Consider the following 23928-nt stretch of genomic DNA (forward strand, 5'->3'; position numbering starts at 1 on the left):
TTTCCAAGAATAAACAAAGCCCACCTGCCTTTTGAAAAACACCGTTGGGGGCCACCATGACCTGGACGATTGAGAATCTCCATCGACATTTAACTTACACCTTGTTTCTGGCATGAGAGGAGATTGGCCACAACACGGGATTGACACGCCACCTGGGGCTAAAGTGGGTACATGTCACTCACTGACATATTTGTTTTTCCCTTCGCTTTAGCTTTTCCACAGGGACTGTGAGCAAGCGGAGAACTGGATGGCCGCACGGGAAGCCTTTTTGAATACCGAAGATAAGGGGGACTCCCTGGATAGCGTGGAGGCCCTGATCAAGAAGCACGAAGACTTCGACAAGGCCATCAATGTCCAGGTGGGATTGCTTTTTGATTTTTGAAGCCATAACAAATACAGAAATAATTACAAGCGGGGTTTTCAATACTGTTTTGCTGTATGTATGTATATTCCGGCATAACTCTGGTACGCCTCGGAGCAATTTTAACCAAACTTGGTACACAGATGACTTATCCTCTGGAAACAAATACTGGGGGGTGGGGGTGGGGGAGGGGTAAAGACACCCCTGGGGGAGGGTGTCTGTGTATGTGTGTTCCATCATCACTCTGGAACACCTGGGCCATTAAGGAGAGTGGGTGCAACGTCCTAGAGTGGCAGTTGTTTGTGATGTCAGTTCCTTCGCAGCTTCCGCTGGAAAGTCAGACGTGACGTTCGCCCGGGGAAGCGCCTGATGTTCCCTTCTCTTGGCAGAAGGCATCCACTGGTGGATTTGGGGCAAAGTGCCAGGATCGTACACAGGGCGGGAAAGGGGGGCGCATGGGAGGAGGAAGGGAGAGGGCAGGGATGATGGGCATGGGAGTAGGGGGAAGAAAGGTCCCTCTCAATGGCCCCTCGGTGTGTGTGAGTATGTGTATGTTCCAGCATAACTCAGGAGCGCCTCAAGCAATTTCAGGATTGGGATAAAGAAATACCTGGGCAATGCCGGGTTATCAGCTAGTAATATATACATATTAGCCTTTTCTTCTATAACAACCAGTTTATCTAATCAGCGAAACCCAAAACCATCTCCCACCCCCACCCACCTCAAGCAGAAAGCCCAGAAGCGGTTTCCAAGTGGAAACGACATTAATTGCTTTCTTTTCTTTAATCAAAGCGGACCATTCAGCCATCTCTGCTAACGAATTAGAACCTATTTGTCACTCCTCGAATGGTGGGCCGTTGTAGTTTTTGGCCCAGGCAGGGTGAGAACGACAGCGATTCCTTTTCAGAATAGAATAGAATAAAATTCTTCTATTGACCAAGTGTGATTGGACACACCAGGAATTTGTGTGCAATCTTTTTTTCTTTTTTTTTTTTCCCCCCACCGCGCAAACTTTGCTCTGGCTTCGCTGTGAAGGTAACCTGTCCCGGTGTCGACGTTCTTCCAACTTGTCCTTTTAATTGTATTTAGGAGGAAAAAATCGCCGCCCTCCAGGCCTTTGCTGACCAGTTGATTGCCGCCGATCATTACTCGAAAGGGGTCATTGCCACCAGACGCCACGAGGTGCTGGACAGGTGAGTGGCTCCTGGGCCTGGGTCGTTCCCCTAGTCTTTTGTTTTGTTGCAAGTCGTCCCTGATGTAAACCACGGTGCTTCGGAGGGTTTTTTTGGTGGTAAAAAGTTTTTTTTAGTTTTCAATTACAAAGATAAACATTCCATCTTCCCTTATGCAGTGCGTCGTTTGGGTACAAACATCATCTCTGTGTGACATCGTTCCTCGTTTGCTACATCTTTCACATTCATTCATTAATGAATTAATCCGTTAACATTATTTCTCTAAACTTAATATTACAATTAAACATTGTAAAAGTCTCCATTTTCTTAACATCTTCTAGTAGCGATGCCGTATTAACATTAAACCTCATTATTCACATCATAAATACAGTTAACAATTTTCATCTTACTTTATCTTAATATATTTTCTACTTACTTCTTTGATCTCCTTCATTTCCAAACTCCTTTTTTATTCTCCAACCATTGATAAAATACTCCCCATATCATATAATATTTAGTTTGCTCTTTCTCCTTAATTGCTAATGTTAATCTGTTCATTTCTGCACATTCTTAGTATTTTCCTTATCACCTTCTCGTCAGTGGGAATCTCTCCACTTTTCCAATGTTGTGCAAATACAATTCTAGCTGCAGTTAATACACAAATAATTAAACATACATTCTCTTTATAAATTTCAGGTAGAATTCCTAGCAGAAATATTTCTGGTTTCAACTCAATACGTTGTTATATCATCTCTTCCAATCATGTCTTAATTTTTGCCTAATACTTCTTTGCTTCTCCACATGTCCACCACATATGATATTTACAGACCCCTTGCATCTGGACATAAACTGTTTCAACTCCTATCCTCAAAACGACGCTATAGAGCACTGCACACCAGAACAACTAGACACAAGGACAGTTTTTTCCCAAACGCCATCACTCTGCTAAACAAATAATTCCCTCAACACTGTCAAACTATTTACTAAATCTGCATTACTATTAATCTTCTCATCGTTCCTATCACCCATCTCCTCCCACTTACGACTGTATGACTGTAACCTTGTTGCTGGTATCCTTAAGATTTATATTGACTGTTTCCCTATGACTATCATTAAGTGTTGATTCTTGACGAATGTATCTTTTCTTTTATGTACACCAAGAGCGTATACACCAAGACAAATTCCTTGTGTGTCCAATCACACTTGGCCAATAAAGAATTCTATTCTATTCTATTCTATTCTATTCTATTCTATTCTATTCTATTCTATTCTATTCTATTCTATTCTATTCTATCCTATCCTATCCTATCCTATCCTATCCTATCCTATCCTATCCTATCCCATCCCATTCTGCATTCTATGCTATGCTATGCTATTCTCTTCTATTCCATTCTCCGTTCTGTTCTGTTCTGTTCTGTTCTGTTCTGTTCTGTTCTGTTGTATTGTACTATATTGTATTGTTTCTACAAAATTTTCTACAATTATTATTCTAATTCTATTGTATTGTATTCTAATTCTAATTCTATTCCTTATTCTATTCTATTCTGTTCTGTTCTATAGTATGATCCAGGTATTTGGTGGCATTTCCAACGTTTAGCTGATTTATCTTTAAAGACGGTGCTTCGGTTTTGTAGGTGGCGTCGGCTGAAAGCTCAGATGATCGAAAAGAGGTCTAAGCTCGGAGAATCCCAAACCCTGCAGCAGTTCAGCCGAGACGTGGACGAAATAGAGGCCTGGATCAGTGAGAAGCTCCAGACAGCAAGCGATGAATCCTATAAAGATCCCACCAATATTCAGGTGAGCCCTGATTGGGACCCCAAAGAAGGAAGACAGGTGGGTTGTGGCCGGCCAGGAAAGATCCTCAGATCTGACTTATGGGATAAACAGGAGCGGTACAGTATAGTCCTTGACTTACAGTAGTCCATTTAGTGACCGTTCGAAGTTACAGCAGCACTGGAAGAAGTGATTTTACGACCGTTTTTCACAGCTACGACCGTTGCAGCATCCCTATTGGATGGTCTCATGCTGAAAATTCGGACGCTTGGCCACTGACTCACATTTATGACGGTCGGCAGCATCCCGGGTTCACGCAATCCCCTTTTGCAATCAGCCCGTCTCCCTTAACAACTGTGTCACTAATTTAACACCTGCGGTGATTCACTTAACAACAGTGGTGAGAAAGGTCGTAACACGGGGGCAAAACTCACCAGACAAATGTCTCGCCTTAACGGCAGACGTTTTGAGCTCAATTTGCGGTCGTAAGCCGAGGACTACCTGTGCGAACAGGTCATCCTTAGGACAGGCCGTAAGTCTCTTTTTCAGCACCGTTGTAACTTTGAACAAATAGTTGTAAATCGAGGACTCCCTGTATATTGAATTAACGTGAAAAATTTTAAGAATAGCAAAAACTTTCCTCACATTTTGACTCCTAAAATATTCAGCGTTGGAAATACTGAATTGGATTCTATTAAACATTACCTGATGGCTCATCCTTGTCGGCCCTGTTGGGACTACATCTCCCAGAATTCCCCATCAGCTTCAACCCCTCCCTCCTGCCCTTCTCATCCAGGAATCAGCCTTCCTGACAGCCGATAATTTCCCTTGTGTTTTCTGGAAAGGTGGGTGGAGGGCATTGTGGGACCCTTTCTTTCCAAACCACTTTTCCCAAACGCCGAAACCCAAAATGCTACTCAGCATGGTTTCCCTGGGACCAACTCAAGAGTCCCGGCATTAGATAATCCAGTTTTCCAGGCCCTTCGCCTCTCCTACAAAATAATACTTTCCATTTGATGCTTTTTTTTTTTTCTCTTCCTCCCCACTTCCCCCAAGAGGCAGTTGGACTTTCTGGTTTTTCTTCGAAGGCGTTCCAGAGCTGAAGAAGCTTCTTGGATGAGAAGTGAAACCTCTTCCAAAAAAAAAAACCCCAGAAAGTCCAGTTGCCTCTTGAAAAAAAGCACCTTTGGGGCAACCATGACCTGGAGGACTGAGAATCTCCCTAGACCCGTGATGGCGAACATACGGGACGCATGCCGGAAGTGGCACGCAGAGCCATCTCTCCGGGCACGCAAGCCATCACCCGTTACTCTTTCAGGTTCCAGTGTGCCGGTCAGCTGGTTTTCACACGCGTGGGAGCGTTGGAAACCGGAAGAGCACCTGGCCGGTGCACATGCACACGCTAAGAAAATGATCTTCTGCTTTCCCATGCACGCCTGCGCACTGGCCAGCTGGTATTCACACGTGAATGCGCGCCAAAAACCGGAAGATCACCTTCCCAGTGGCGCGCATGAACACCAGGTGGCTGCTCTTCCGATTTCCAGCACGTGCGCGCGCAAGTTCCATTTTGGCACTGAAGGTTCACCAGCACTGCCCTCGACATTTGCCTTTTGCCAATCCTCATAGCTGCTTACAGGCAGGTCTACACACTAAATCTTCTTTTTTAAAAATTAAAACAAAAAAAAATAGCGAGTCGAAATTTAAAACTGCCCTTCCTGGATCAGCAGAGATGGCACTGATCTGTTCTTCTCTTTCTCTCCCCCCGTCTGTTTTTTATAGCTTTCCAAACTCCTGGTAAGTTCAAAAGTGCCCGGCTTGATTTGGCTTCATTTGTGTTGAAGTCTTAAACGTTTCATCCACTCATCTCCTCGTTCGTTCTTCCGTTGTTGTTGTTGTTGCTGTCGTCGTGTGTTTTTTTTTAACCACTCACTCGGTGATTGCTTTTGATTTTTTTTTTATTTTTTTGTCGTCGTTGTCGTTTCCCCGCCTTGACGTGGACTTGTCTTGTCTTTTTGGTTCTTGTTAAGTGCCTCTTCCCCATTAACCTGTTCACTTCGCAGCATGAACTGCTTGAGTTTGTTGGTGACCTGCCTGCATCCCCTTATATATATATATATATGGGGATATATATATGTATATATTTATTCCACCCAAGAAGAAGGAAGTTGAAACTTCTCTGGTCTCTGTCTTTCAAAGTCTTCTGTCTGGGCCAGGGGTCGGCAACCTTAAACACTTAAAGAGCCACAAAGGTCCTAACTGGAAGCCCCCATTCAATTCTGCAGCCGACCGGAAGCCCGGTTCCCCCACCATAGAGTCTCCTCCTAGCACGGCATCCTTTTTCCTCTCCCTGTCCTAACTGAAATTAGGAGCTGTGGAGCTGACCAGCGACAGGGAGCCACAGCAGAGGGATAAAAGAGCCACATGCGGCTCCAGAGCCGCAGGTTGCCGACCCCTGGTTTGGGCTGTCCTCTTCCCCCCACCCTAGAAATGTCGGATTGAACTCCAGCTATGCTCCCCAACTGGCATAGCCATCAGCCTTCCGAAGGGCAGAAGGCTGGGGAAGTTGAACCCAGTCCATTGCTGTTGTGTCCCCGGATGGGATCTCCCTTCCCTTTGCAAACATGGCCAGAACTGGTGCATTATGGTTGAGAGAAAGCAACCCAATAGCCACACTGGGGAGAGGGAGAGGGGTCAACAGGGAAATGGCGTCCCTTCCTTGACGATCAACAGTGAGGTCTAAAAAAAAAAAAACCACGTCCCTCCTGGTCTTGTTCGGGGGGGGGAGCTAACATCTGGCCAGATGCCTGCACTCAACTCTTCCTTTGACCTAATAGCTGGGTTCACACAATACTCTAAACCAGCGGTACCCAATCATTGGGAACTGCAGTCTGAATTGGAACGAGGACGTAGGAGCGATGGGCTGGTGTCCACTGAGCTCCACTCACACGAGAGGAGAGCATCCTTTGATGTGCAATTTTTTTTTTTTTTTAATTTGATTTATATGCCGCCCTTCTCCAGAGACTCAGGGCGGCTTACAATGCATTAAGCAATAGCCTTCATCCTTTTTGTATATTTATACAAAGTCATCTTATTGCCCCCACAAACTGGGTCCTCATTTTGCCTACCTTAGAAAGGATGGAAGGCTGAGTCAACTTTGAGCCTTGGTGAGATTCGAACCTGCAGTAATTGCAAGGATCTGGTCTTAATAACCAGCTTAATAACAGGGTGCCTTAGACCACTGTACTACCAAGGCTCTACCAATTGTCTCCTGCAAACACCCCTCCCCTTTCGCTCCTCTTTTATTACCTATGGGAGGGGCCCTTCATCGTCCACCTGTGGCCTTACTCCCAAGTCAACCCTTATTCTTTAGCTGTTCCCTTCGTCTGGCAGCTCTGCGCATGTGCATACTGGGAACAGGCTTCAGCTGTTCTTCTGCCCCACTGATCTCCGACTCTGAAGGCAGCTGATGCCTGTCATACGGCCCTGGCCCCCTCTCTGCCTCCGACGCAGAGCCCTCGTCAGAACATTCCCCAGGCTCCAGGACTGCCCATGTTCCTCCCCAATCTCCTCACTGTTCGAATCAGTTGCCAGATCCGCTGGCCAGCCACAATACTCCCCAGAAGCTTTTGCAAAGGAACGGAAGAAACAACACGAGATCGCTCCTCACTTTCATCCCTTCGCAAAAGCTTTTGGCGTGGAGAAGGGGGGGGGCATGGTCTTGTGCTGCTCCTTCAGGCTCACCGAGGCTGCCCGGCGCCCCAAAAGCGGATTGGATGTCCAGCGCAGGCAGCCTCGGTGAGTCAGCCAAGCTGAGCAGGACGCGCTCGTCACACTTGGCCTCTTCACCGCTTTGCTTTTTGGAGCATGGGGAGCCAGGCGGCTCGGCAGCTCAGCTGGAGACGGGGGGGGGATGAGAGGGGAACCGGGTTGCGCGAACGGGAGGCCAGCCTGCACGTGTAGGCAGCTCCACTCACGCACGAGAGAAGAGAAGCCTTTGGGGCACCTCTTGGACCAGTGGAGCTCCATGCGCGCACTGGCCCATTTCTCACGCGGCCCGCTTCTGAATGAACTACTGAATTGGGGACCCCTGCTCTAAACTTCAAGTGAACGAAACAGCGCAGCTCTGTCCCCATAAGAGACCAAATTAGGGGCGGGGGAAAAGCAGTAGCCTTTTGGGGGGGGTTTTTGTGTGAACCTCAAACCTCCCAACTTTCTGGACTGTGATGTGTGAGCCCGACTCATGATTCTCTCTGTGTGTGCATTCTTTTTCTCTCTCTCTCTCTGTCTGTCTTTTTCCTTCCTTCCCCTTTCTCTTTTTGTTCTTCTGTATGGCCGGGGTCCGGAAAGGGTTAGGGGGAACTTTGTAACTGTGCAGTGCCCAGAAAAACTGGGGCGGGAAGAGGGAGGAGGGCTTTTATCGTTTGATGATTAAGCAGCAGATTTAATTTTTAATTTTTTTAATTTTAAATTTGATTTATATGCCGCCCTTCTCCGGAGACTCAGGGCGGCTTACAAGGCGTTAAGCAATAGCCTTCATCCTTTTGTATATTTTATACAAAGTCAGCTTATTGCCCCCCCACAAACTGGGTCCTCAATTTACCTACCTTAGAAAGGATGGAAGGCTGAGTCGACCTTGAGCCTGGCGAGATTCGAACTTACAGTAATTGCAGACGGCTGGTGTTAATCACAATGCTATCAGTCTGCTGAGCCACCAGGCCCTGGGTGTGGAGGGGAGCCTGTGGGCCAGCAGCTTTTCAACAAAGGTGGTTTGGCAGCATAAAATAGCCCTGTCGCCTTTTGCAATTTTGATTTTATGCCCTGTTGTGCTTACGACACGACCCATTTTGCCACGGGCAACCTCAGCTGTCCTCAGTTTTCATGGCCCAAACCCCCTTTTTCTTAATTCACGCATGAAACGGAAGAAGCTTTGGCACGCCAGAACCCTCCTGATGGGTGGCACTATAATTCCTTTCATCCTTGGGAATATCATGAGCTCCAGTGCCCATGTGCCTCAGCCCCTCGCAACTCCAAGAAGTTCAGCAGCCCCTTGCGAATGAATCCCCCCTGTTCCTGAGCAGGCAGAAACCCTGTGACACTTCCTCCTTCAGGGAGATAAACGGGGATTTAAGTTCGGAGTGGCAGCTCTTGGAATTGGCTTAAATCACCATCTTGGTCCTCCCCATCTCTAAAAACTCTTCAGGAGCCTTTCTCCAGTTGTTTTAACCGTTTGCTGTTCTGCCACCTTCAGAGTAAGCATCAGAAGCACCAGGCCTTCGAAGCCGAGCTGCACGCCAACGCGGACCGAATCCGTGGCGTCATTGATGTCGGGAATTCCCTCATCGACCGCGGTGCCTGTGCCGGCAGTGAAGAGGCCGTGAAGGTAGGCGTTGCCCTCCACTCTTGTCCACCTGGCGTAAAATTGCATGCAAATAATAATTCCTATTTAACGGGGCGATAAGAATGATGTCAGGAGAGCCTCTTTCAATAAAAGGTGGTTTTTCTACTTAAGACATGAAGTTTCCCTGATTTTATGCCCGGTGGAACTTAATTTTATGCCTGGTGGAACTTGAACATTGGGCGCTATCTAACAAAATGAAATTCAAGGGTGGAAAAAAAGGAAGGTTGTACATTTAGGCAAGAGAAAAAAAATGCACAGGTACCGTATATGTGGTACCTTGCTCAATAGTAGTAACTGTGAGAGGGATCTTGGAGTCCTAATGGACAACCATTTAAATATGAGCCAGCCGTGTGTTCCAGCTGCCCAAAAAGCCAACACAGTTCTAGGCTGCATTAACAGAGGGATCGAATCAAGATCACGGGAAGTGTTGATACCACTTTATAAGGCCTTGGTAAGGCCACACTTGGAATCCTGCATCCAGTTTTGGTCGCCACGATGTCAAAAAGATGTGGAGACTCTAGAAAGAGTGCAGAGAAGAGCAACCAAGATGATTAGGGGGCTGGAGGCTAAAGCATATGAAGAATGGTTGCAGGAACTGGGTATGTCTAGTTTATTGAAAAGGATTAGGGGAGACATGATAGCAGTCTTCCAATATCTCAGGGGCCGCCACAAAGAAGAAATGCCTTAGGGTTGCCTAAGCAGGGGGTTGGACTAGAAGACCTCCAAGGTCCTGTCCAACTCTGTTATTCTATTTTATTCTAATTTTAACTTCTCAGAGCCCTATCCTCCATCCTTCTGGAGAGCTACTACGTGTTGGGCTGCAGAGAAGGTGTCCCCATTTCTTCACTTTTTTAAAAAAAATATAAATCCGATTTACAGGGGACAGTTGACCCAACCGCCTCTTTCAACCTCTTGGTGCTTCTATGCTAGACCACCCAGAGGTAGAGGATGATTTGAATGGTCAGAAAATAGCTCTCTTTAGAATGGGAACCCCAACAGAGAACTGGCATTGGCAGGAAAGTCAGCGTCCAGCTGATAAGTTCCCTTTTCCTCCCTGTGGATAAAGCTGCCAAGCTCCATTGCCTGGAACAGATTCCAGGGAGCCTGAAGGGAGAAGCCTCCTTGTCCCACCCTGAGCCTGGATTTCTTTCCTTTCCTTCCATCCCATCGGCAGGCTCGTTTGGCGGCCTTGGCTGACCAGTGGGAGTTCCTGGTGCAGAAATCGGCCGAGAAAAGCCAGAAGCTGAAGGAAGCCAACAGGCAGCAGAATTTCAACACGGGAATCAAGGATTTCGATTTCTGGCTTTCCGAGGTAGCTCCCTTCCCCCGCCCCCCTCGTCCTCTTTTGGGGGGAGTCGAGGCCTTGGGCACGTTTGAATATTGGAAACCCATCGTTGTCCTGGAGAAATAGGGAGACCCTCCTTCAGTTAGCATGTCGGGCTTCTTTGCAGGTGGAAGCTCTCCTCGCATCGGAAGATTATGGGAAAGACCTGGCGTCCATAAACAACCTCCTGAAAAAGCACCAGTTGCTGGAAGCGGACATCTCTGCCCATGAGGTAGGAATCCCCAGAGGGAATGACATGTTCTTGATCTAAAATGATGCCTGCTTGATTAACCATCGATTAACTGTATCCAGTTTTGGTCGCCACGATGTAAAAAAGATGTGGAGACTCTAGAAAGAGTGCAGAGAAGAGCAACAGAGATGATTAGGGGACTGTAGGCTAAAATATATGAACAGTTGCAGGAATTGGGTATGTCTAGTTTAATGAAAAGAAGGACCAGGGGAGACATGATAGCAGTCTTCCGATATCTCAGGGGCTGCCCCAAAGAAGAGGGAGTCAAGCTATTCTCCAAAGCACCTGAGGGCAAGACAAGAAGCAATGGATGGAAACTAATCAAGGAGAGAAATTTCCTGACAGTGAGAACAATTAATCAGTGGAATAACTTGCCTCCAGAAGTTGCAAATGCTCCAACACTGGAAATTTTTAAGAAGAGATTGGATAATCATTTGTCTGAAGTGGTGTAGCATTTCCTCCCGAAGTAGGGGGTTGGACTAGAAGACCTCCAAGGTCCCTTCCAACTCTGTTATTCTGATTCTAATTCTAACCACAGCCTAATGTGGGTCTAGTCCAGGGACTAAACCTTATTTTCCATGAAAGTTGCAGGAAGGGAGGGCAGAATTAAAGAATAATGTCTACTCTAGTGAAAAGAAAGACTAAGGGGTGACATGATAGAGGATTCCAATATCTGAGGGGCTGCCACAAAGAAGAGGGGGTGGGGGTGTCAACCTATTCTCCAAATCACCAGAAGGCAGGACAAGAAGCAACTAATCAAGGAGAGAAGCAACCTAGAACTCGGGAGGAATTTCCTAACAGTGAGGACAATCAACCAGTGGAACAACTTGCCTCCAGAAGTTGTGGGTGCTCCACCACTGGAGGCTTTCAAGAAGAGATTGGGCAACCATTTGTCCAGAATGGTGTAGGGTCTCCTGATAGAGCAGGGGTTTGGAGTAGAAGACATCCAAGGTCCCTCCCTTCCAACTCTAGTTAGTCTATCATTCCTTCCTGGAAAGCTCCTCATGTCTTGTGGGGTTGGGGTTGTCCTCTTTTCTGTCCATGTTCAGGATCGACTGAAGGACCTCAACGGCCAAGCTGATAGCCTGATGACCAGCAGTGCTTTTGACACCTCCCAAGTCAAGGACAAGCGCGACACCATCAACGGGCGTTTCCAACGGATTAAGAACATGGCGGCCGGCCGGCGGGCAAAACTGAATGAATCTCATCGTTTGCACCAGTTCTTCCGAGATATGGACGATGAGGAATCTTGGATCAAGTACGGACTTGGCCATGTGGGGAATCTTGAATCCCCCCTGGAAGGACCTTCAGTTGACTTCTTTCTTTTTTCCCCTTTTGATACTCACAAGGGAGAAGAAGCTGCTGGTTAGCTCGGATGACTACGGGAGGGACCTCACTGGGGTGCAGAACCTGAGGAAGAAACACAAGCGCCTGGAAGCAGAACTGGCTGCACACGAACCTGCAATCCAGGTAAGGAAGTGGGGGGGGGGAGGCGCTTTAAAAGCAGGGCAAGGAGAGAGCGAGAATTCCACTGGGAATAATGAAAATGTTACCTAAAGTCACTGTGTGGTGAGTTGGGCAGCTATGTAAATTTAAAGAAGGAAAGGAAAGGAAGGGAGGGAGGGAGGGAGGAAGATGAGAGGGAAGGGAGAGAGGGAGGTAGGAATGTGAGGAAGGAAAGGAAGGAGGGAGGTGGGAATGAGAGGAAGGGAAGGGAGGGATGAAAGGAAGGAAGGAAGATGAGAGAGGGAAGGGAGGGAGGAGATGGGAATGAGGAAGAGGGAGGGAAGGAAGGGAGGGAGGGAGAGAGAAAAGGAAGGGGGGGAGGTGGGAATGAGAGGAAGGAAAGGAGGGGGGAAGGAGGGAGGGAGGGAGGAAGGAAGATGAGACGGGAGGGAGGGAGGGAGGTGGGAATAAGGAAGGGTGGGAGGAAGGAAGGAAGTGGAGGGAGGGAGGAGATGGGAATGAGGAAGGGAGGGAGGGATGAAAGGAAGGAAGGAAGATGAGAGGGGAGGGAGGGAGGTGGGAATAAGGAAAGGCGGGAGGAAGGAAGTGGAGGGAGGGAGGAGATGGGAATGAGGAAGGGAGGGAGGTGGGAATGAGAGGAAGGAAAGGAAGGAGGGAGGTGGGAATGAGCGGAAGGGGAGGGAGGGATGAAAGGAAGGAAGGAAGATGAGAGAGGGAAGGGAGGGAGGAGATGGGAATGAGGAAGAGGGAGGGAGGGAAGGAAGGAAGGGAGGAAGGGAGAAAAGGAAGGGTGGGAGGTGGAAATGAGAAGAAGGAAAGGAGGGAGGGAGGAAAGAAGAAAGAGCATAAAAGCATAAAACTTAAGGGAGATTTTTGTCATGAGATTGAATTCTGAATAGAGGTTAGAATAATTTAAATAAGAATGTTGGTTTATAAAGATACTTAGAAGTAGAATCTGTATATAGAGGTTAAATAGGATAAGAGATACCGATGTAGGAAAAGCTGTAGGAAAAGTAATGTAATTTTGATGCGTTTGTCTTTGTGTTTTATAGTTTTTTTTTGTTGTTGTCTTTTGTTTTTGTGTATTGTGCTTTTTTTTGTGTTGTGTATTTTAACTTTTGGAAACTCAATAAATATTATATTTTTTTAAAAAAAATATATCACAGCATGTTAAAACGAAGAAAACTTAAACCTGGAAGCCACCATTCAGCGGAGCAGGGGTAGGGGGCGGAATTTACTCCGTTTAGTGCTGCCCCAACGTGCGGGTTGTGTTTCTTGAACAGGGCGTGCTGGACACAGGCAAGAAGTTGTCCGATGACAACACAATTGGAAAAGAGGAAATCCAGCAGCGATTGGCTCAGTTTGTGGAACACTGGCAAGAGCTGAAGCGGCTGGCAGCTGCACGGTAAGAGCCCAGATGTTGGTGGCCTTCTTGAACTAAGACCCGAATGGCCCCGTGGCAGAATTTGTAAAGGCAAGAAGTACCAAAGGTGGCCTAGAGGTGGAGCTCTCGTCTCACAATCAGGAGGCTGTGAGTCAGAGGTGGTTTTCAGCCGGTTCGGGACCGGTTAGGGCGACCCAGCATAATGCCGTCCTATTTAGCCATGTTTTTAAGGCTGGGCGCATGTGCGGAAGGCGTGTGCGGGGCGAACCAGTGGTCACAATATGTGAAACCCACCGCTGCTGTGAGTTCAATCCTACGTAGAAGCTGATATTTCTCTCTTTGGGGTCGATGAGAATTTATCCGCTGGAACGAAACTCCGCATTGGCGACAGGAAGGGCATCCGGCCGGTAAACACACTCAGCTCTATTCAGTTGCCCAGACTCCACCCCACAAGGGTCATTAAACGACACAAAAAAAAGGAAGCAGCAAAGGAAGGACCAATGAGCCGCTCCTGAGGTTTGAAAATACCCAGGAACGAAAAAGGGCCCTCCTTCCTTTTTTTTTGTTTTTTTTTTAAATTTGATTTATATGCCGCCCTTCTCCAGAGACTCAGGGCGGCTTACAATGCATTAAGCAATAGCCTTCATCCTTTTGTATATTTATACAAAGTCAGCTTATTGCCCCCACAATCTGGGTCCTCAATTTACCTACCTTAGAAAGGATGGAAGGCTGAGTCAACCTTGAGCCTGGCGAGATTTGAACTTGCAGTAATTGCAGGCAGCTGATGTTAATAACAGTGCTTTAGTCCACTGTTGCTACCAAGGCTCTTTTGATAGACAGACTGCATAATTAATTAATTATACATATATATAAGTGTTTTTCTATCGAGGCACCTGGTCTACCCCAGCATGTGGGAGGGAGCGTACTGCATCCCTTTTGCCTTTCAGCTCCAATCCAGAAGCCCTCAAGCAGTCGCATTCACGACAAACCATTTTATACCAAATTTATATTTCGCTGATAAAGAAATAAAGGGAGACTAGTATAGATCTATTTCAAGCTATTTAGCTCTTATCAGCTGAATAGCTGATGCGACTGCTTAAGGGCTCCTGGATTGGAGCTGAAAGGCGAAAGGGATGCAGTATGCTCCCTCCCACATATTGGGGGTAGACCAGGTGTCTTGATAGAAAAACACTTAATCTCTCCCCTTACTCAAATTGATGAAGGGAGGAGAACTTGTGGTTCAGGGGTTAATACAACTGCCTAACATGCAGGCAGCCCAAGTTCAAATCCAGGTAGGTGTATGGCTAGCTGATGAGAGCTAAATAGCTTGAAACAGATCATATATTTTTTTATAGATATTTTATTGACTTTTTGTTTTCTGAGGTTTTCGCGGGTGTTTGTATGTAGGTCTTTGGTTATTTGGGTTTTCTTTATTCTTTATTGACTTTATATACATGCATAAAATATAGTAACAATTCTATTTAACATCGGATATGCAGCATTTATACATGAATACATGATATGTACCTTGAAATAGATCTATACTGGTCTCCCTTTATTTCTTTATCAGCGAAATATAAATTATATATATATAATTTATATTTTTATAAATTATATATAATTTATATATATATATTAATGCATATTCCTTTTCCCTGCCTCCTCCTCCTCCTCCTCTTCCAGGGGTCAGCGTCTGGAGGAGTCTCTCGAATATCAACAGTTTGTGGCCAACGTGGAAGAAGAGGAGGCCTGGATTAACGAGAAGATGACTCTGGTGGCCAGCGAGGACTATGGAGACACCCTCGCAGCCATACAGGTGAGCAAGACAGGCCTGGGTTTGTCAGGGTGAGCCCAGGTGAGCCTCGTGCGGTGGTGGGATTGTTGATGTGAGCAGGGGGGGAAATGCCTCTTCGAATGGCGGCTTCATCACAGAATGTAGAGTTTTATTCTTAGGGGAGAGAGAATGAATGAATGAATGAATGAAAATAAAATAATAAAATAAAATAAAATAAATAAAAACAAATTAAAATAAAGTTATTAGTAATAATTAATTAAATAATTATTTTAATCATTGATTATTATTTAATTATTAAGTATTTAATAATTAATAATTAAATAAAATGGGGAGTCTTCTGTACAGTCAACCTGGACTTCATTCAGGTTGAATGAATGAATAAAAGTGGTCCTCGACTTACAACAGTTCATTTAGTGACTATTCAAAATGACAACACTGGAAGAAAAAAACGACATGAACGTTTTTTCATGGTTAACGACTGTTGCGGCCTCCCCGTGGTCACGTGATCCAAATTCAGACGCTTGGCAAGTCACTCATATTTATGACGGCCACAGCGTCCTGGGATGACGTGACAACTCTTTTGCGGCCTTCTGACCGGCAACGTCGATGGGAAAGCCGGATTCACTTAACAACCATGTCACTAACTGAACAACGGCAGTGATTCACACTGTGGCGAGAAAGGTCGTAAAATGGGGGCAAAACTCACTTAACAAATGTCTCACTTAACAACAGAAATGTTGGGCTCAATTGTGGTCGTATGTCGAGGACTACCTGTATAAATACTATGAACGGATTATATGAAAAGTTTACAATTCCACTTCGCCCGTCTGGAAGGCGTTTGGTGCGAGGTAGCTATTTTTCTCCGTGTGCTATGAAGAAGCTGTAATACCCAGATTCCTTGTGAGTGGTCTTGTCTACCATTACTCAACCCTGGATGGTCCAATCTTGGTAACTGCCTTCTTCCTTTCCTTCCTTCCTTCCTTCCTTCCTTCCTTCCTTCCTTCCTTCCTTCCTTCCTCCCTCCCTCCCTCCCTCCCTCCCTCCCTCCCTCCCATTCCCATCTCTCTTCCTTCCTTCCTGTATCCTCCCTCTCTCCCTCCCTCCCTGTATCCTTCCTTCTTTCCCATTCTCATCTCCCTCCCTTCCTTCCTGTATCCTTCCTCTCTCCCTTCCTGTATCCCTCCTTCCTTCCTTCCTTCCCATTCCCATCTCCCTCCCTCTCTTCCTTCCTGTATCCTCCCTCCCTCCCTCCCTCCCTGTATCCTTCCTTCCTTCCCATTCCCATCTCCCTCCCTTCCTTCCTGTATCCTGCCTTCCTGTATCCATCCATCCTTCCTTCCCATTCCCATCTCCCTCCCTGCCTTCCTGTATCCTTCCTTCCTTCCTTCCTTCCTTCCTTCCTTCCTTCCTTCCTTCCTTCCTATTCCCATCTCCCTCCCTTCCTTCCTGTATCCTTCCTTCCTGCCTTCCTGTATCCTTCCTTCCTTCCTTCCTTCCTTCCTTCCCATTCCCATCTCCCTCCCTGCCTTCCTGTATCCTTCCTTCCTTCCTTCCTTCCTTCCTTCCTTCCTTCCTTCCTTCCTTCCTTCCTTCCTATTCCCATCTCCCTCCCTTCCTTCCTGTATCCTTCCTTCCTGCCTTCCTGTATCCTTCCTGCCTTCCTGTATCCTTCCTTCCTGCCTTCCTGTATCCTTCCTTCCTTCCTTCCTTCCTTCCTTCTTTCCTTCCTTCCTATCTTTGCAGGGCCTGCTGAAGAAACACGAAGCGTTTGAGTCCGATTTCACCGTGCACAAGGACCGGGTGAACGACGTCTGTGCAAACGGCGAGGACCTAATCAAGAAGGTGAGAGGAACTCGGCAGGACCTTGAGGGACTCACACCATCCCTGGTTCTCTTGCGCTCCAAGATAAGGACCGAGGCTGCAGAAGTCGCCTCTGCTAAGATCAGAGGGGAGCCTTGTAGCTGGAAGTCTATGGGGATTCTCCGTCATCCAGGTCATGCTTGTCCCAAAGGTGCTTTTTTCAAGAGGCAGCTGGACTTTCTGGTTTTCCTTTCACAAGACGTTTAGCTTCTCATCTCAAGAAGTTGCTTCTTCTGAAAAGTCTCATGAAAGCAAAACAGGAAGTCCAGTTGCCTCTTGAAAAAAAGCACCTTCTGTGGTTGGAAGTTTCCCACTTAAAGATGTTACCTCATTGGGTAATGAAATGTCTCCCAAGAAAAGTTCAGAGATCACTATGCACCCCAGAGTCCTCCTCCTCCTCCTCCACTTTGCCTCTCCCACTCCACAAACGCCACTCCCTTCTAGCACAGATCATGTTAGCTAGTTGGGTAATGAAACATCTGCAAGGAAATAACCCAAGTTCAGAGAGCACCAAGGACCCCATCCTCCTCCTCCTCCTCCTCAAGCTCCATTCTCCTCTAGCACAGATGATGTTACCTAGTTGGGTAATAAAATGTCTCCAAGAAAACAACCCAGGTCAGAGAACACCAAGCACCCCACAGCCGTTCTCTTTCTCCTCCTCCTCACAAACCTCATTCCCTTGTAGCACTGATGGTGTTACCTAGTTGGGTAATGAAACATCGTCTCCAAACTCAGAGAGCACCAAGAAATCAATGCACCCCACTTCCTATCCCCTTGCCAAGTCTATCCGTTTCTATACCCTGCCAAATCTAGCTTTTTTTAAAAAAAAAAAAAATGGGTACCATTTGTCTTTCTGGGTAAAGGATTTCCGCAAGGTCTGGAAAGCCCACCCATTGGCCACAAGTAATGGGCTACGTTTCTATTCCCTTTTCCTCCAGAACAATCACCACGAGGAGAACATCACAGCCAAGATGAAGAGCCTGAAGGGCAAAGTGTCCGATCTGGAGAGGGCAGCCTCTCAGAGGAAGGCCAAGTTGGATGAGAACTCCGCCTTCCTCCAGTTCAACTGGAAAGCAGACGTGGTCGAGTCCTGGATAGGTAACCACGGGAGGGAGGGAGGGCCACACTCCGAAAACGGACAGAGAGACTTGGGTGAGGGGTGGGAATGCTTAGAAACCCTAATGGGGCTATATAGGTAATGGATGGATGGATGATAGATAGATAGATAGATGGATGGATGGATGGATGGATGGATGGATGGATGGATGGATGGAAGGAAGGAAGGAAGGATGGATGAAAAGGTAGGTAGGTATGTTAGATAGACAGGTAGGTAGATAGACAGACAGACAGATAGATAGATAGATATGGATGGATGATTGATAGATAGAAGATAGATTAGATGGATGGATGGATGGATGGATGGATGGATGGATGGATGGAAGGATGGATGGATGGATGAAAAGGTAAGTAGGTAGGTATGTTAGATAGACAGGTAGGTAGACAGACAGACAGACAGACAGATAGATAGATAGATATGGATGGATGGATGATTGATAGATAGATAGATAGATAGATAGATAGATAGATAGATAGATAGATAGATAGATAGATATAGAATGTGAAAACAAACCTATTGGTACCTGGCTCGAAAGCAGGAGACCGGGAGTTCTAGTCTCCCTTAGCCATAAAAGCTGGCTGGGTGAATTTGGGCCAGTCTCTCTCTCTCTCTCTCTCTCTCTCTCTCTCTCTCTCTCTCTCTCTCTCTCTCTCTCTCTCTCTCTTTCTCCCCAACCCACGTCACAGGCTGGTTGTTGTGGGGAAACTAGGTGGAGGAAGGGGCGTTGGAGATGTTCACTGCCTTGAGTTATTTGTAAAAAAAATCACAATAAAAGAGGGATACAAATAAATCAAAAGTCCAAATCTCCTAGGTGAGAAAGAAAACAGCCTGAAGACGGATGACTACGGGAGAGACCTCTCCTCCGTTCAGACCCTTCTCACCAAACAGGTGTGTTGCCGCGAAGGGAGGGGGGGATATTTTTGCTGAAGGCCGCAACAAGCAAGGTACCCAAAGCCTTAACCTTCCAACTCAACGTTGCAGGAAACCTTTGATGCTGGCCTCCACGCCTTCGCCCAGGAAGGCATCGCCAACATCACCACCCTGAAAGACCAGCTGCTGGCTGCCAAGCACATCCAGTCGAAAGCCATTGAGGTTCGCCACGCCTCGCTAATGAAACGCTGGAACCAGCTGCTGGCCAACTCAGCTGCCCGGAAGAAAAAACTCTTGGAGGCCCAAGAACATTTCAGAAAGGTGAGGAAAGGCGCCGGGTACCCCCCTCCCGAAATCGGCCATTCAGCTTCCCCCAGAGAAATCTTCAGAAATCTCCTTTAGCCAGGGAAGAGTGAGCAAAAGACTCGGGGGAACTGAATTTAAGGCAGTGGTGAAATCTGAACCGGTTTACTCCCGGTTTGCTGGCTGCGTGTGCATCAGTGGTGGGTTCCGCCCGGTTCTCCCAAGCCGGTAGCGGTGACGATATGACGTCACCGAACCGGTTCTGCCTCCACCCGGCGCAAAAATTTGCCTGCAAAAATACATGAGTAGATCAGGGCCTGCAAAAAATAAATGGGTAGACCGGTACAGCTCGGCAAGCAGTTAAAAGCCTGGTAGACCAGTACCTCTGCTAAATCCTAAATAATTGTCACATGACCATCAAGCCATGCCCACAAAATAAGCCACGCCCACAGAACCGGTAGTAAAAAAAATTAGAACCCACACCTGGTGTGCAGGCGCACTGCGCACCATGCACCAAATGCGAGGCGCATGTGCGCGCACAGTGCATGCCCAAAAGAGGCATGGGGTAAGTAGAACAGTGCGCAAAGAGGGGTGTGAGCAGCTGTGACGTGCAATCTTTTTTTTTTTTTACTTTTGAAAGCAATTTTTTACAACCTATTCATAGGTTGTAAAAAATTGCTTTTAAAAGTAAAAAAAAAAAAGGCTCTGACAATCGCGCAGCTCAGCTGTGATCGTCGGAGCCTTTTTATACCTTTTTAAAGCATTTTTTTTACAACCTATTCACCTGAATAAGTTGTAAAAAAATATTTTTAAAAGTAAAAAAAAAAAGCCTCTGACGATCACAGCTGAGCAGTGCGATCATCAGAGCTTTTTTTTTTTTTTAACTTTTGAAAGCAAAAAAACCAAAACCTTCTTCACATGCGCAGAGGGTATGAAACACACTAATTCCTGGTTAAAACCAGGAAGTAACGACAACCGGTTCTCCGAACCACTCGTCACAATCGCTACCGGATCCAAACCATGAGCATTTCACCCCTGATTTAAGGGCTTCAATCAGCATAGCTCTGGAAGTGACCTTGGAGGTCTTCTAGTCCAACTAAGCAGGAGACCCTACACCATTCCCAATCAAATGGTTGTCCAATCTCTCCTTGAAAACCTTCAAAACGTCCGGTGGCAAGCTGTTCCACTGGTTAATTGTCTTCACTGTTAGGAAGTTTCTCCTTAATTCCAGGTTGCTTCTCTCTTTGGTTAGTTTCCATCCATTGTTTCTTGTCCTGCCTTCTGGTGCTTTGGAGAATAATTTGACCCCCTTCTCCTTTGTGGCAGCCCCTCAAATACGGGAATTCTGCTACCATGTCTCCCCTAGTCCTTCTTTTCTCTTGACTGGCCAAATCCAAATCCTGCAAATGTTCTTCCTATGTGTTAGTCTCCAGGGCTTTTATTGCTTCAAAAGCCTCAAGATAATTGAAACCCTCCCATTTCCTGTTTTCTGGTTTTTTTAAAATTTTAATTGTGTAAAACTATGGAAATGAATAACATGAATTATTTTGGGTTCATCAAAAGTAAGCCCCCTCCCTTCCTTGAGTTCAGCTACTTACTCTTGCCTGTTGTTAAAGCACATGTAACACGTGTGATCTTGGAGGATTTTAAAACAATACTTGCGTGGGTCAGAACGATCTTTAATCTTAAACTCTTTTTTTTCTGTCCCTCAATTGGGAGGATTTAGAATCCAGGCATCGTAAATTAAAATCAGTTAATTGTTCCTGTGTTTTAAATTTAATAAGTTCCTAAATTAGTTCCTGTGTTTTAAATTTAATAAAATGAAAAAAAATGAAAAAATTAACTTTTGATCATTGGGTATCCTGCTTCTCCCTGATTTTTAGCCAATTTGTTTTGTAGACCAGCCATGGTAGAAGTGTTTCCGGATAGAGGTTTAGCTTCCAATCAGTCTTATCTCTAGTACACCCCAGGAGTGTTTCCTCCTACAAATCCAGCATTTTATTTATTTATTTATTTGTTTGTTTCCATTTCTATACCGCCCTTCTCCAAATAGGATTCAGGGCGGTGAACAGCCAAAGTAAAAAACAGAACATACAAAATTTAAAAACAGTTTAAAATAATTAAATATTTTGGCCGTAAATTAAAACAACCCAATTTAAAATCAATTTAAAATTTAACTCAAGCCAGCCCAGCTAGTTGAAATAAATGGGTTTTCAGGGCCCGACGAAAAGTCCGGAGGTCTGATATCGTGCGTATCTCAGGGGGCAGGTCATTCCAGAGGGCGGGTGCCACCACAGAGAAGGCTCTCCCCCTGGGGGCACCCTGAGGAGGCCCACTCTGTGCGAGCGTACTGGCCGGTGGGAGGCTATTGGTGGCAGAAGGCGGTCTCGTAAGTACCCCGGCCCTAAGCCATGGAGCGCTTTAAAGGTGGTCACCAACACCTTGAAGCACACCCGGAAGTCCACTGGGAGCCAGTGCAGCTCGCGCAGGAGAGGTGTCACATGGGAGCGCCTCGTCGCCCCCATAATCCCCCGCGCAGCCGCGTTCTGGACCAGCTGGAGCCTCCAGGTGCACCCCAGGGGGAGCCCCATGTAGAGAGCGTTGCAGTAGTCCAGGCAGGAAGTGACGAGTGCCTGAGTGACTGTGCGTAGGGAGTCCCGATCTAGAAAGGGACGCAACTGGCGTATCAGGCGAACCTGATAAAAAGCCCCCCTGGCCACGGCCGTCAAATGATCTTCTAAAGACAGCCGTGCGTCCAGGAGGACGCCCAAGTTACGAGCCCTCTCTGTGGGGGCGAGTGATTCGCCCCCAATAGCCAGCGATGGCGTCAGCTGGCTATATCGGAACGCCGGAAGCCACAGCCACTCGGTCTTGGAGGGGTTGAGTCGGAGCATGGGGCAACTTGATCCTTAGCTGCCCCTGTTGTGGCCTGTCGGCTGCCAGCCCCTCCAGCAGAGGAGGAGGAGGGGGAGGCGTGGGAGTCAGGGTCAGCCTCAGGGCAACCTGAGAGCTTGGAGGGGGAAGAGGGAATGGAGCTGTCAGAGAGAGAGAGAGACAGAGGCGGAGCCTGGGCCGTCCGTCAGACATCAGATGGAGAGTTAACAGCCCCCAGGTCTGCAGGAACCATGAGGAAGAGAAGGAACAGCTAAGCCCAGTGGCTGACGCATGGATGCGCAGAAGGCAGAGGAGAGGAAAGCAGTGGAAATCTATGGGCCGGTCCTTGGGACAGAAGAGCCACTGCTGCTAGTGGCTCTTCCACCTCATAAAGGAATCTTTGAGTGAACTTCGGAGTGTTTGTCGTGTTTGGGGAGTTGGGTCAGGCAGCTCCCTTCTGATCCTTGGTAGATGTTTGAGGGTTGTCCTCTTTTCTAGGTGGAGGACCTCTTCCTGACCTTCGCCAAGAAAGCCTCGGCCTTTAACAGCTGGTTTGAGAACGCGGAAGAGGACCTGACCGACCCCGTGCGCTGCAACTCACTGGAAGAGATCAAGGCGCTGCGAGAAGCTCACGACGCCTTCCGGTCCTCGCTCAGCTCGGCCCAGGCCGACTTCAACCAGCTGGCCGAGCTGGACCGCCAGATCAAGAGCTTCCGTGTGGCCTCCAACCCGTATACCTGGTTCACGATGGAAGCTCTGGAGGAGACCTGGAGGAACCTGCAGAAAATCATCAAGGTCATTCTCCCTTCCTGGTCTCCTTTGTGGAGAGGGATCTTCCTTCCTTCCTTTCTCTCTCCTTCCTTCCTTCCTTCCTTCCTTCCTTCCTTCCTTCCTTCCTTCCTTCCTTCCTTCTTTCCTTCCTTCCATCCTATGTTTCTCCTTCCTTCATCCTTCCACTCCTTCCTTCCTATTTTTTTCCTTCCTTCCTTTCTCCTTCCTTCCTTCCTTTCTCCTTCCTTCCTTCCTTCCTACCTATTTTTTCCTTCCTTCCTTCCTTCCTTCCTTCCTTCCTTCCTTCTTTCATCCTTCCTTCTTTCCTTCCTTCCTTCCTTCCTATTTTTCTCCTTCCTTCCTTCCTTCCTTCCTACTTACCTACCTACCTACCTTTCTCCATCCTACCTACCTACCCACCTACCTACCTATTTTTCTCCTACCTACCTACCTACCTACCTACCTATTTTTCTCCTTCCTTCCTTCCTTCCTTCCTTCCTTCCTTCCTTCCTTCCTTCCTATTTTTTTCCTTCCTTCCTTCCCTCCTACCTACCTACCTACCTATTTTTCTACTTCCTTCCTTCCTTACTTAGGCCTTTCCTTCAAAAATGTTAAGATTGACACCGTGGCACCCTTCTCCATTTTCCAGGAACGCGAATTGGAGCTTCAGAAGGAGCAACGCAGGCAGGAGGAGAACGATAAACTGCGCCAGGAGTTTGCTCAGCACGCCAACGCTTTCCACCAGTGGATTCAGGAGACCAGGTGCTGCTTCCAGGGCTGGCTCGGCTTAACCGTATCCAGCCATGGCTTGTTTGAATTAATAAAGCTGGGTTTGCCCATCACACTATAGGCCTTAAACCAAGATTGACAGCGTAACATCTCCAAGCCCCCTGAGTGTCCCTTGGTCTCCGCTTCTTCTGGAAAAAACTTATTTTCTGAAGGGAGAAGTTTGCTGGTAGTTTTTCTTCCAAATGTGAAACATCTTAGCTCAAGGACTGTGGGCCTCACAGTTTCAGGATTGATATTATGGCATAGTTGGGCCCTGTGTAACTGACAGATTGGATGCCAAATTGTTAGTTTTTAGTTTTTAATTAGTTTATTTGATTTGTATACCGCCCTACTCCCGAAGGACTCAGGGCGGTGAACAGCCAAACAATAAAATACATAGATACAAAAAATTTAAAAACCAGATAAAATCGAATTAAACGA

The 23928-nt window shown here is 46.9% G+C and overlaps 1 protein-coding gene across 13 annotated transcripts in view; it reads left to right on the top strand.

The window, feature by feature from the left end:
• The window catches only part of SPTAN1 (spectrin alpha, non-erythrocytic 1), a 99095-nt gene that overhangs the window by 59513 nt on the left and 15654 nt on the right, over positions 1–23928 (top strand). For 7 of the 13 annotated variants that reach the window (XM_087879873.1, XM_087879877.1, XM_087879876.1 and 4 more), the window contains 16 exons: positions 212–358; positions 1451–1554; positions 3168–3330; positions 8555–8686; positions 9879–10016; positions 10156–10260; positions 11328–11536; positions 11628–11748; positions 13029–13150; positions 14813–14945; positions 16668–16766; positions 17723–17882; positions 18713–18789; positions 18883–19092; positions 22447–22743; positions 23369–23481. In XM_087879873.1, coding sequence (XP_087735999.1) covers positions 212–358; positions 1451–1554; positions 3168–3330; positions 8555–8686; positions 9879–10016; positions 10156–10260; positions 11328–11536; positions 11628–11748; positions 13029–13150; positions 14813–14945; positions 16668–16766; positions 17723–17882; positions 18713–18789; positions 18883–19092; positions 22447–22743; positions 23369–23481 — 2330 coding nt within the window. Of the gene's footprint in view, positions 1–211; positions 359–1450; positions 1555–3167; positions 3331–5085; positions 5101–8554; positions 8687–9878; positions 10017–10155; positions 10261–11327; positions 11537–11627; positions 11749–13028; positions 13151–14812; positions 14946–16667; positions 16767–17722; positions 17883–18712; positions 18790–18882; positions 19093–22446; positions 22744–23368; positions 23482–23928 lie in introns of all 13 variants that reach the window. The other 6 variants (XM_060685012.2, XM_087879875.1, XM_060685010.2 and 3 more) reach the window with 1 other exon arrangement.

The sequence above is a fragment of the Pantherophis guttatus genome, chromosome 16, assembly GCF_059756535.1.
Source record: "Pantherophis guttatus breed Tessera chromosome 16, ASM5975653v1, whole genome shotgun sequence".
NCBI lineage: Eukaryota > Metazoa > Chordata > Lepidosauria > Squamata > Colubridae > Pantherophis > Pantherophis guttatus.